General features: G+C 38.3%; 1 protein-coding gene across 2 annotated transcripts; it reads right to left on the bottom strand.

Moving 5' to 3' along the window:
* Nucleotides 1–4262: 4262 nt before the first annotated feature.
* LOC136436679 (glucosamine-6-phosphate isomerase 2-like) lies at nucleotides 4263–11676 on the bottom strand. 2 transcript variants are annotated; one of them, XM_066430861.1, is made up of 9 exons: nucleotides 11542–11676; nucleotides 9647–9791; nucleotides 8457–8558; nucleotides 7848–8030; nucleotides 7378–7562; nucleotides 7060–7167; nucleotides 6732–6877; nucleotides 5099–5142; nucleotides 4263–4759 (listed from the first exon to the last, which is right to left on the bottom strand). In XM_066430861.1, exons 2-8 carry the CDS (start codon nucleotides 9768–9770, stop codon nucleotides 5130–5132), a joined length of 861 nt encoding a protein of 286 aa, XP_066286958.1. In that variant the 5' UTR covers nucleotides 9771–9791; nucleotides 11542–11676; the 3' UTR covers nucleotides 4263–4759; nucleotides 5099–5129. The 2 variants fall into 2 exon arrangements, with proteins under 2 accessions (XP_066286958.1, XP_066286959.1); XM_066430862.1 differs by lacking the exon at nucleotides 4263–4759 and having other exon boundaries at nucleotides 5095–5142.
* Between the last annotated feature and the right edge of the window lie 978 nt (nucleotides 11677–12654).

Genomic DNA, 12654 nt, shown 5'->3' with positions numbered 1-12654 from the left:
TTTGCGTTTTTCTGAATGCCACGTTTTTCTTCATGGTAGGGTGTCAGAAAAACAGGGAGCGAGAAATGCAATCAAAATTTTCCACTCTTGCAAGGATTTTTAAAGGATTTTTGCTGACCCTTACTTCTGACTAGTTTGGCTATAACTTTGGAAGGATGGATGGATGGATGGATGGATGGATGGATGGATGGATGGATGGATGGAAGATTGAATGAATATAGGAATGAAGGAATGGACAAACAGTTGTCTCTTGTATATGCATTTACATGAACACACAAAAACAGATACACAAGAAAACAACCACCAGACTACCAGAAGACATAGCTTTGAATCATATTGTTATATGTCAAACAATACAAAGAGCAGATATGTTACCAATCTAAAATCTAAGTTCAAGGTAACTAAGTACATTGCAGGATAAAACTTAATACTAATTTTACATTACGTGTTAACTGTGCATATCTTTACTGTGCACATCACCAGTGAAGAAAGACTATATGGTCATCTCAGAGATACCAAAATAAGAGTGCAATAAAGAAAAAAAAATGACTATCACTTTTAGAAAAACCATCTAGTAAATCCAATTCCTGAGGAAAGGGATAAAATACTGACATGTACATTCTTCTCCAAGACTTTCCCCTTTTCTAATGACACCTCTTCTTATAATTCATTTCTACTTCCCTTATAATATGTATATCACTTCTTCTTGGACTTCCTAAAGATAAATACTTTAAATATCAAAAGACAGACGACAAAGCAGTTCAGTCCGTGTGCCCCCAAATTAGATGGGTAGGTAAGGTGAGGTACTTCTAATATCTGTGGAAATTAATTGTATCAATATCTCTTTCGTGTAGGTTTACATTGCTATGGTCAAGTACCAAAATATGTGTCTTTTCAAAAATTACTACTTAAGAGTCATTGCACGAGAAAACCAGGCAAAACCAGGCAGAGGTGGGAAGATGGGGGTCGGCCAAATCGGCTCAAACTTTATATGTGTGATAGGTATGTGGAACTATGAACAGCCATATAATTAAGACCCTCCAGCTATTTTTCGTTATGGCGTTCTGGGACCCCCCTCCGAGACCCTCAAAAATCCAACAATTTATGGCTGAAAATTACTGAAATTGCAATAGCTACCCTGACAATGCTGATTAAGATACGATTATGAATTTTATATTTCCATATAGAATGGATTCTCTAGTTTTACCTACCAAAAGTTGAAGGTGAAGCATTGAAATTAAGAGGGTGTACTAGGGGGTTACCAGAACCAATGAAAACAGAATTTTCATCTTTTTGAATTTCAGTCATTTTTAAGGGGCATTATCTGCCCTGGGCAGTGGCTTTGGAGAATGGTTTTACTGTTGCTGGACAGAAGAACATCTACTGATTCAAAAACAAGCGTCGTAAATTTGGGACATTCATAACGCGAGCCGTGAATGGGGGCTCTTTATGGGGATTTTTCGGGTTTGGGGCTATAATAAATCAGGTTGTGACGTCTCACTACGGGGTAAGTTATAGCAAATTTTTCTGCCGCTGGGTGAAAACCATGCATAATTGTCATAAAATGCTAGGACAAATCAGAAATGTTGATTTGGGCTCTCCATGGGGGATATAAGGATACTTAAAAAGTAAATTAAGCTTGTTTTGCACATTTTACAGTTGCTATCTAAGAATTAGTTAGTTTCTCACTAAATAATCATGTACATATTCATTCATTCAATGGTACATACTGAAAAAGAGGCTATGCATGTGGGTTATCAGAACTCCTCATTATCATTGGTGCACACTCCTGCACATGGTTGCAGAGCTACACATACCTTATATGGACAATAAAAGAATTAGACTATAATAAATGTCAAGAACAATTTTAGATTTAAACTAAATATATATAATTTTGATGGTCAATCGGGATCAGTAAAGGTATCATACTGAATTTAACAAACTACAGTTCACAGATTAGCAAACTTTTAAAGTGTTCTCAAAAAACGTAGCCTATTACTGTAGTATGTAATGTAATTTTTATTCCCAGAGTTACACATACCATATTAAAATTTTGATGCTACTTGTATCTACAAAATGCATGCAATTCTTACAATCATGCTATACTAGTAGGTCCATAGAAACAGACATACGCGTTGAACAGATGAGTATCATTACGCAAAAGTCCAAGATCATGCACATCAACTTGTTCTTTACTCAATCTGACTCTCAAGAAGGTGATTAATGAGGATGTTGGTTTACAGGATAATGATCTTTATTCTGTCATGCTTGACAGGGACTTGTGTCACCTCACAGAGGATGAAATGGTTGGATAATACAAAAAAATATCAACTGTTGCAATCATCTGTCATTGTGAGAAACGAACATCTGCAAACGTGCCAAATGTGATGAAGGGCTGAATGCCTTGAAGCTGACAGGAGTGACGCATTACAATTTTCATGTACTTGCCACTTGCCATTAACACGACCAGCACCATATTCGGAAAAGCCTCATCTGCCCAGTGGAGACCATTGTGCGCACCTGCACATGTTAGGCTGTTTCTATGGACTTTTCTATGTTATGAAACATTGGCTATTAGCAATGCATTATTATCTACATTACGGCAATAATACATGCAGAGAATTTCAATGATGCCCTTAACTTTTTTCAATCTTTGAGATTTTACATTCCCATAACATTATGACAACCTCTAACCGCCTACAGCAAATTGTATGTTTTGGTGGGTGTTTTTTTTTTTTGATTAAATTAAATGCTGTTAGTTTTGATACTGCATTGGTTAAATAATATTCAAAACTATTGCAGCTGTAGCATAGTACTTAACCACTTAGCTCCCAAGTACCTGGCTGTCCCGCTAGCCAATGGCCAGGTGCCTTGTATTGCAAGAATTGTATGGATTGTATCATTTGAGATTTTGTAAGTCTGTTTACTAACAGAGATTGAAATTACTAGCTACAGCCATTGGCTGAGTTATTGGAGGATGCTTGATAGCAAATATTGAATGTTCTTTGAAATGGAACAATTGCAACTACAATGTTCAATCTGTCGATTTCATTATGATTCATGTACTGACCCAAATTGATAAGTATATATCGCTTGTTCTCATTTAAATGTTCACATTTTGTAATCTCCGTTACCGTTAGAAGTAAGACGTTCCTGACATTAAGGTATGCAACATATAAGGTACCAAACTGCCGTTTTTAAAAGCTAAAAAAGTTTTAAGTCGTCATAAGAACAACAGTTTGACATCTTATATGTGGCATATCTTAATGCCAGGAACGTGTTACTTCAATCGGTAACGGAAATTACAAAATGTGTACATTTAACTGAGAACGAGCGATATATATTTAGTCTAAAACTGTTCCCTGACATTTGTTATAATAGTGACAGTTTTGTTTCTTAATTTTCCATATAGCTGCGTGTACCAGTGATATCACATATGTGGAGTCCTGCTAACCCCCATACATAGCCTTTTTCACTATTGACCACTTCATAATTGCACATACTTTTTATGTACTTTTTAATTTACTGATTAACTTCTTAAAAAGCAACTGTAAAATGTGCAAAACAAGCTTAATTTACTTTTTAAGTATCCTCATATCCCCCATGGAGAGCCCAAATCAACATTTCTGATTTGTGCTAGCATTTTATGACAATTATGCATGGTTTTCACCCAGCGGCAGAAAAAAAATGCTATAACTTACCCCGTAGTGAGACGTCACAACCTGATTTATTATAGCAAACCCGAAAAATCCCCATAAAGAGCCCCCATTCACGGCTCGCGTTATGAATGTCCCAAATTTACGACACTTGTTTTTGAATCAGTAGATGTTTCTGTCCAGCAACAGTAAAACCATTCTCCAAAGCCACTGCCCAGGGCAGATAATGCCCCTTAAAAATGACTGAAATTCAAAAAGATGAAAATTCTGTTTTCATTGGTTCTGGTAACCCCCTAGTACACCCTCTTAATTTCAATGCTCCACCTTCAACTTTTGGTAGGTAAAACTAGAGAATCCATTCTATATGGAAATATAAAATTCATAATCGTATCTTAATCAGCATTGTCAGGGTAGCTATTGCAATTTCAGTAATTTTCAGCCATAAATTGTTGGATTTTTGAGGGTCTCGGAGGGGGGTCCCAGAACGCCATAACGAAAAATAGCTGGAGGGTCTTAATTATATGGCTGTTCATAGTTCCACATACCTATCACACATACAAAGTTTGAGCCGATTTGGCCGACCCCCATCTTCCCACCTCTGCCTGGTTTTCTCATGCAATGACTCTTAAGTCTTTCAGTTTGATCACACAAATTAAACCACAATACCTGGTGCATTTGTGCTTACGATGATCCAAATACTGATATGTCAGTATATATGTCAGTATATATGTCAGTATATATCTACAAGTCCACATAACACTGAAAATGTTACTTCATCCAAGGACATCATATTGTATATGACGTCCTTGCTTTATCTAAGGCCGCACCAAATTATGTCCTTGGTTCTTGGATAACCAAACAGACATACTGTATAAAGCAATAGGCCAAGATGGCTTGCAGGAAAACTTCGTGTATCACGGTGAAAACATTCCATTCAGGCTCTTTGCATGTTGTTGAGCATTATTTCTTTAAACCTGAGAACCACACATTGAATTGGTGTAGCCTTAAAAGAAGTGTTCTATGTCAGTCAGCTCCTTCTTCGCTTATGTGCCACACCACTACAGCTTTCTAGAACAGCAGCTTCACAGCCACTTTACTTTACCCTGGAAAAAACCAAGACACGTTATAAGTTGCCAAAATTTACCACATAACAGAAGTTGTGAAGATCTTATCAAAAATCAAAAAAGGTAGCAACAATTAAAAAAAAGGAACTTGAGTCAAGGCGTAAAATATATGACATATGCTGTTCAGTATGTAAAAATATTGACGAATATTCAAATGATCATCTTTTTGAGCATGTACTATGTACAGTGTACAGAGTTTGAACGTGCAAAAAAAAGTAATAGGGAAAAAGTGTTAGCTGCCCCCTAATGTAAAATCTGGGCAGCAAATTTGAATTGCATACATGTGAACACAAATGTGGAATAAAATCTTGTTCTTACCTGCCTCTTAAGATGGGACATGATACAGTCTTCATTTGTTTATCCTGAGGGGTTGTACAGCAAGAGGGAGGAAAAACATTCATCAGTGAACAGTTAAAACACCTTCATACAAACAAGGAGGTTTTATGTTACAACATGGGGGAACTTTTTAAGTCAATACAAAAATGGTCTGAACAAATTCAATCTAACATGTATTTTCTTTTAAAGAAATCTTTAAAGTAATTTCAAACAATCTTCTTCTAGAGCTAAGACCATACGTGGCACATGCTATTGTTGCAAAGGAGATTATTATTCTACAAACAGGTTGGGTTGGAAAAGGAATTATGAAGAGAAAAAAGGAAACCTAAAGAATGCAAGTGTGCCAAATGGAGATGAAGACTACATGTGACAGTGCAAACCCTTTTTTACTTCAACACTTTTGATAACGTAATAATAACTGACTAACTGTACATTTCAGTCATATCTACAAATCTAACACAAACAGTGAAAGTATATCTATACAATGCATACATTGCTTATCATCAACACAAAACTGTTTTGCATGTTTTGTCTGTCATACTATCACTCCAAGATGAAGTGGGGGAAACAAGGTCCACAAATGACGTAAAACGAAACTGAAACACAACAATGACAACACAAAAAGACATGAAACAGTATTTATTGAAAAAAAGGTTAACCACATGAGAACAACACCACACCACAGTTAAGTTCTTATAAGGTATTGTAGCCACATGACTATAGTAAAAGTTTTGTCTGTCTGCCATGTTGGATGGTCAAACCTGGAGGTTGTCAGGAGCAAGTAATTTGGGTTTATATCTATGATTACAGTCAGATCATTGAGACATAGGTCTGACTTCTCCAAGTTTAACCATCCAACACGGTGGACTGTTTCAGTCATGTGACTGCAAACACCATATATGGTATCTATTCTACAGAGACTTCACATGCTAGCTGTATACTTTCCTCATTTCAATTCTATGCATGCATTCACTAATTCTTTTCTATGCATGATGTTAGGGTATTCATGCAACATACCATCTAAAACCAAGCATTTATTGCAATGCAACCCATGCAAAGGGATATCACAATGCAGCCCATGCAAGTTCCTTTTTTTCAAATACACCTCGTCACTTCTCATTTACCATGTGTATTTTTGAAGTGTCTACATATTTGCTTTTTTCAACTGCAACTGAACTTCTGTGCCAAAAAAATTATACTTTTTCACATATAAGCCCTCCATCACTGAACTTAATTGTTGTAGAAATATATATAGAATAGCTTGTATCTAAAATAGGTTTTGAAGTCAACCAACGCAATAAATTTCCAGATTTCTTGAGAAGTTTTCAAATTGACTTCTGTATTTGTGTATGGATGCAGTGTAGCTATTTACTTCCCACTAAACAAATGTTTGGTTAAGAACAGTCCACAGTACTTCCCACTAAACAAATGTTATGTTAAGAACAGTCCACAGTTTGAGATGTTAAACATTCATTACCATTAGAACATATACCTAAGGGATTAGAATTAGACAAACAGAAGGATATGTTAGTGTTCCACTTCTAAACCATGTCAGAAGTTAGAATAGTGCACTACAGGGCATACAGCCACCATCAAAGACACTCAATCCCTGTACCCTTCGTCCACTTTTCGTTTCTTTTTCTCAGGTCCATTCTCCATGGGCTCGATCAGCTTATTGTGGACGTGCATCAAACCCTTGAAGTACTTGACCGTCTTGACCTTCAGCTCCAAGGTTGCGTCCTCATCGCAAACAAAGATGACCTGTAGAGCACAAAATTTCATTCAATCAAGCATGTCAGGGTAGATATCTAAATTAGGTTGATTATAACCAGCCCTATGTTTTCATGTTGCCTTCTTTCTGGATTTTTACTTAGAAATATCCAAGTACTGTACCAAGGTAATAAATTGGTGTGGCTTAAATGTTAAAGATGTATGAGTGAGACCTTTCTGTGTTGTTGGAATGCAGAGACCGTCCACATGTGGCTCACACCCTCCTCTATAGCCTTGTACAGGGCCAGGGCCTTGTGGGCTCCTGTGATCAGGATCATCACCTGGAGAGAAAAGGCACAAGGAAAGAGTTATCACCAGTGTATAGTGGAATATTTATACAAGAATGACGAACTTTGAATTTCTCTTGACAAAAACATATTGATGTGTGCCCTTGTTCGTTTTCTTATCCTCGAGTCCTACAAACTGACAATCAAACTCCAACATTGCAGCCAATGAGTCATTGATTGAATTGATTGGTACAACCATCCTACCTCTCGAGAATCCATAACAGTGCCAACGCCCACCGTGAGCGCCATGGTGGGCACTTTGGCCAAGTCACCACCGAAGAAACGAGAGTTGGCAATGATGGTCTCCTTTGCAAGCGTCTTGACTCGTGTTCTGGACACAAGGCTGGAGCCAGGCTCGTTGAAGGCAATGTGGCCATCTGGACCAATACCTGAGGAAACAAGAATACAATGTATTGAAACTGTCCAAGATACCTCTTTAAGATTTTTAAAAATCCTTTGTGATATTGGTGACACCGATACCACAAGGTCTCAACTACAGATCTTATTCTGACATCAGACATAGAAAACAAAGCCTGATAGTAGTCAGATGCAAGTTCTCCCCAAGCCTTCTTTTTACATCTTGACCTCTTGCTACATTCTTACTTAAAATGTCAAGGAGAGCTAAGGAGATAATTGGTATGCATGACCTAAAGGACAATTTCCACCTCACTCACCACCAAGGAACAGTTCGACTCCGCCGGCTTCTTTAATTTTCTCCTCGTACTGTCTGCACTCCTCTTCCAAGTCCTCAGCGTTGCCGTCCAGAATGTGTGCGTTCTCAGGCAGGATGTCGATGTGTTTGAAGAAGTTTGCCCACATGAAGGAGTGGTAGCTCTCAGGGTGATCACGAGGTATGGCTACAACAGAAAAGGAAAATGGCATATACAGGTAAAATGTACAACTTCCATCCTTGGAGTGGCTATGACAGACATGAACAACAGACTCAAGATTGCATGCCTCAGAGTTTTTTATATTTCTTGTTTAGTTGTATTTAAATAATTATGCACATGAATTAATAAGGTATTGATTAACATGTTGCATGTCTCCATTCATCACTTCCAAAAATCTGGTTGCACATTTTTGGTTGTAACAAGAAAGTTTACATACAATATGTATGACTATAAGAAAAAATGCTGTGTACATACAAGGTATCATGTGCAGGTCCAATGTACCAGGGAAATTTCCCTAGCTTGACAAGTGCAATGAACAGTGCACTTGTAAAATGCGAGTCAGGTGAGCAATAGCTGGGATTCAAAATAAAAGGCAACTTTACTAGTACTTACCCACATACTCGTCCATATTAAAAGTCTTGACGTATCTGAAGGACAGCTGCTCAGCTTTGTGGAATTCTATCAGCTTCTTGTATGTTCCAACTGGAGTGCTACCTGTACAGTCACAAGAAATGGAAATCAACTACATGTATGTATTACAAATGTGTGTATCTTTATGTACAACAACATTACAAATTACTAACTGAACCAAACTTTGTCCCCCAAAAATATGGGCTTTCAAAAGAAAGCAGATATCTGGTTTGAGATTTATTTTGCACATCTTTTTGCTCATTTTCTTCACAACGGGTATGTTTTGCAGTTTCGCTGTTTATACCCCCATTCCACTAGGACGGTGCTCGCCATGCTTGGGCTGCGACCTAGAATTTAACAAATTGCTCAGCAAATTTCATAGATAAAGTAGTAGTAGTAGTGGTAGTAGTAGTAGAACCTTTATTTTACTTGGATAGCCCTGTCGGCCAGAAAGAACAAATACTTTTATGCGTAGTGTATTCTGTTATTTTTTTCACAGCTGTCTAGTGGAATGGGGGGCCTTAGTTGATGACCTACATCTTGCTTTGCCCTTTTTGATATGTAAAACATACCCAGATTACCAGTCAAACTCGTTTTTGACGGGTCAGTAGTTAAGTTGAAAGATGCTGAATTAAAAAAGTGGATAAAAATAAAGATAAAATAAGGACTGAGGATAGAAACTGAATCATTTTGTAAAAGCTTTTTTGTGGTGTAATCATATTTATATGTCTACTCATATAAGTTCAGATTCAATTTTAAATGTACTTATGAACAGACACATCACAAACTGTAGACTGCTATGCAAATTTGTCTTGACTAAAATGTGAAGGTTGTTACATTGCCAAAGGCTATGTTTACTTTAAGATAACATTGTCATATCAAGTTACAGCTGGCTGGCTCGTAATACATTTTATTGCAAGCTTAATATAAGTGGGTGTCACTGTTGTCACGTTTATGGTGACAAACTGTCAGTTCGGAATTCTACCTGCCCTGTTTAGCACACAAATCCTACAACTAAGCAGCAACAGGCTGGCAGGTTTCCATGCATGGAAAAGCTATGAAATAAATTTTATACGTAGCTTCCACAAAATTTGTCTAATCTATATTGTGTTGGCAACTACAGTTTAAAATCTGTTTTATAATTTCTTTATTGTCAAATGACTTCTACCAACCTGTAGGTAGCCCCATGACAAAGTACTTATCAGGACCAGGGTTGAACTGTAGGATCCTGTTCATGATATACCTTGCCGCCCAGTCACTGGCCTTGTCATAGTCGTCGAGGATAACCAAACGCATCTTGACCCACTGTTGTTAGTGCTGTAGCAAAGGAAGCACAAGAAAAAAGGTAACAGAATGTTGAATCACTTTAGAAAGAAAAGCCACGTCTCCAAATTATTATTGCATAACCTTCTCCCTGCTGAAGGGGCCACTTGGCACCAAATTTGTGTCAGCTACCACCAAGGAGAAGGTTAGAAAGGGCATTGTTCCAGTTGGGTGTCTGCTAAATATATTAACGTTACCTCAATTCCCCAAGTCAGAAGCAATAAATCACAATGTCTGGGTGTGTGCAACTTACTTTGCTCAACTTGACGTGTCAACACAGCTACCTATTGACAGTCTTTCAGACAGGCTAAAGCTAACATTCGGGGTTGTATAATAGCCAGACACAGAAGTCAACACACCTGTAAAATGTAACTCTGGCCTTGGTATATTTTCCAAAGTAGACTACGGTAAGTTACGATTAACCTGTTTCTATGATAATAGCAGGTATAAATGATTTCAATGACCCAAGTGCATGTGCAGTCAAAGGTGAAGGCCCTGACTTCAGACAGTTCTTGTCTCCATCATGCTTTATACATGTCCTGATATATATGGGCTCCCTCTGTCGATTTGCATAACAATGTCCAGTTGTGTTTTGATTATGTCTGGGGCCTTTATCGTTGACATGCGCATGGCAGTTGGATCCGTGAAAGCCCTTATTCTTCAAAGCCTTGGCATGGGTGTTTTTCCAACAACTCCATTCATTCATTCATTGCATCAATGCGTAACACACCAGTTTTGCAGAAGACCCAAATAATTGATTTGATCCATTCACACTCACTCATTGGGCAAACCCATACTATACTAGTAATCGATAAATGTGGTACAAGGTGGCTTCTTTCACATGCTTTAAGTGGCCCATCTCAAACACATGACCTCCAGCTAGATGTCCCATCTGAAGGAATGTGACCCTTTCCAGTAATGTACAAGTCAAATTAGCAACAATGGTCTATATTTAAACTCTCAAACTCTAGGTCTTTAAGCAGAGTTTAACTCACCCCAAGACCAAGTACATTATATAATGTCCTTTCCAAGACCAAGTACACATGTGTATGATATACAAGTAATAAGCTACATATTTAAAACTATTCTACCAGTCAAGCCACATTCACACAAATCTTCACAAGCAGAAGAGGCACACAGTCGGTTGACACGAGTACTAATGAGGAGGGCACAAAGGAAATCCCCCCGGGCCCACTTGCCTTTCCATTGTTCTGCTCAGACAGGTGGTCAAATAACTAAGTGCACCATATCGCACACAAGTTACCTGTTTGTTTCAACCTTCACCTGTTGTTCGTATCACAATAATTTCTTGAGCCGCCCCCTCCCACTGTCCCAATAAGACATTTTATAAACCCCACTCATGTCCATGATGTGTAAGTTTGGACAGTAGCCAAAAGACCAGGAAAACTAGCTGAGTGCTCCAATTCGACATCAAATACGTACACAACAAGTTCTCCACCGTTACCTACGCACGCTTTCTACAACAGACGGGCTCTCTGAACTACTGCTAAATAATTCACAGTGTGGTCAAGACTATCACTACTCCATAATCGACGTGACAGTCCGTAAATCTGAATCACAGTTTCAAAGACCCAAAAGCGGACTGCACGGAATTACTGAAACCCGGCCGCCATGTTGCCAATCAAAAATCTCTTCACATGCCCAAAGGTAAACCGTACATATTCACATTTTCTAGCCTTTACAGAGGCTGCTAACGAGTATCTTAAGTTTTTTTCCGACTTACCTTAGTTGTAAGAAGCTTGTTTGATGTGTATTCTGCAGATAAGGCGGAGATAAAGTCGCCAAACAAACGAGAGTCGTCCTGACCGACACGTGAGCCAGCTGGAAATCCTCGTGACCTCCTCCCGCCGTGACCCCAAACATCTCCTGCGTCACGACACCTGATTGGTCGGCTGGATTTTTCGCGCGAAATTTTAGTCACGCTCTGATTTCACCCAGGCAGGCAAGATTTGACCGGACTCCGAGTGTACCAACTGTTATCATTTGGTGTTACACATGAAACGTTACATACGTGATAGGGAGTGTAACGTTTGTGTTTCTAATTGAGGCTCGCCAATTTTGAATACTACACAGTGTGTGCCTTATCTATCATCGTGATCTACGAGAGAAAACTACTGTCCATGTCATCATGCATCACACATATAATAAGGTAAGCCAGAGATGCGCCATTTGGGACGGATATGGGATGCGCCCGACTTTTATTTTAACTCATCTAACACCAGTAATACAGTGACATGAAATCTATATCTTCATCGATCAAATGATTTAGATATAACATATTAGATATGTGGTTGCTAGTAAAGTTATATGGAGAATGGGGGCTGTGAAGCTGGGTAGAGCAACAGTGCCCCCCTCCCCGTATAGACTTGGTACAACCCGATTGGGGAGGGGGGTCACTTGCCAAATGACCACTTTTCTTTAAATTAGATTGAGTATTGATTATGTACGCTGTTTTACTAGTCCGAACAACGTTCGCAGTGGTGTAGTTATATAACGTTACATGAGATGATAGCCAACACGTAGTGTTCAACAAATCAGAAAAGCAGCGACGCAACAATGTCAAAACATCGTGTAATTTCACACAACCGTTGAGTCTGTCAGTGAGCCTTACTGAATTCTGACAATCATGTATACAGTAAACATTATCGTTACTTTCAAATAAAATCACCAAAGCAAGAAAAGTTGGGGGTAAAATCTTGTGGTGAAATCGAACTTCAATATAGAAATATTAAAACACGTCTTGTCATTAATGGTGCTTCAAGCAGACTTGGAATGATGAAGTTGCATAATTCAGTTACCGTCTGAAAAACAAGCATTTATCAAATTGCAACTTGTG

This window comes from Branchiostoma lanceolatum, chromosome 6, assembly GCF_035083965.1.
Source record: "Branchiostoma lanceolatum isolate klBraLanc5 chromosome 6, klBraLanc5.hap2, whole genome shotgun sequence".
In the NCBI taxonomy this organism is placed as follows: domain Eukaryota; kingdom Metazoa; phylum Chordata; class Leptocardii; order Amphioxiformes; family Branchiostomatidae; genus Branchiostoma; species Branchiostoma lanceolatum.
Note: the sequence above shows the minus strand (reverse complement) of the source record. Positions and strands in the feature narration are given on the sequence as shown.

Coding starts and splice junctions, on each gene's coding strand:
- LOC136436679 (XM_066430861.1), bottom strand. CDS start 9,770: ATGCGTTTGGTTATCCTCGACGACTATGACAAGGCCAGTGACTGGGCG. Junction 7,563..7,847: donor AGTCGAACTGTTCCTTGGTG/GTGAGTGAGGTG, acceptor TTGTTTCCTCAG/GTATTGGTCCAGATGGCCAC. Junction 6,878..7,059: donor CATTCCAACAACACAGAAAG/GTCTCACTCATA, acceptor TGTGCTCTACAG/GTCATCTTTGTTTGCGATGA.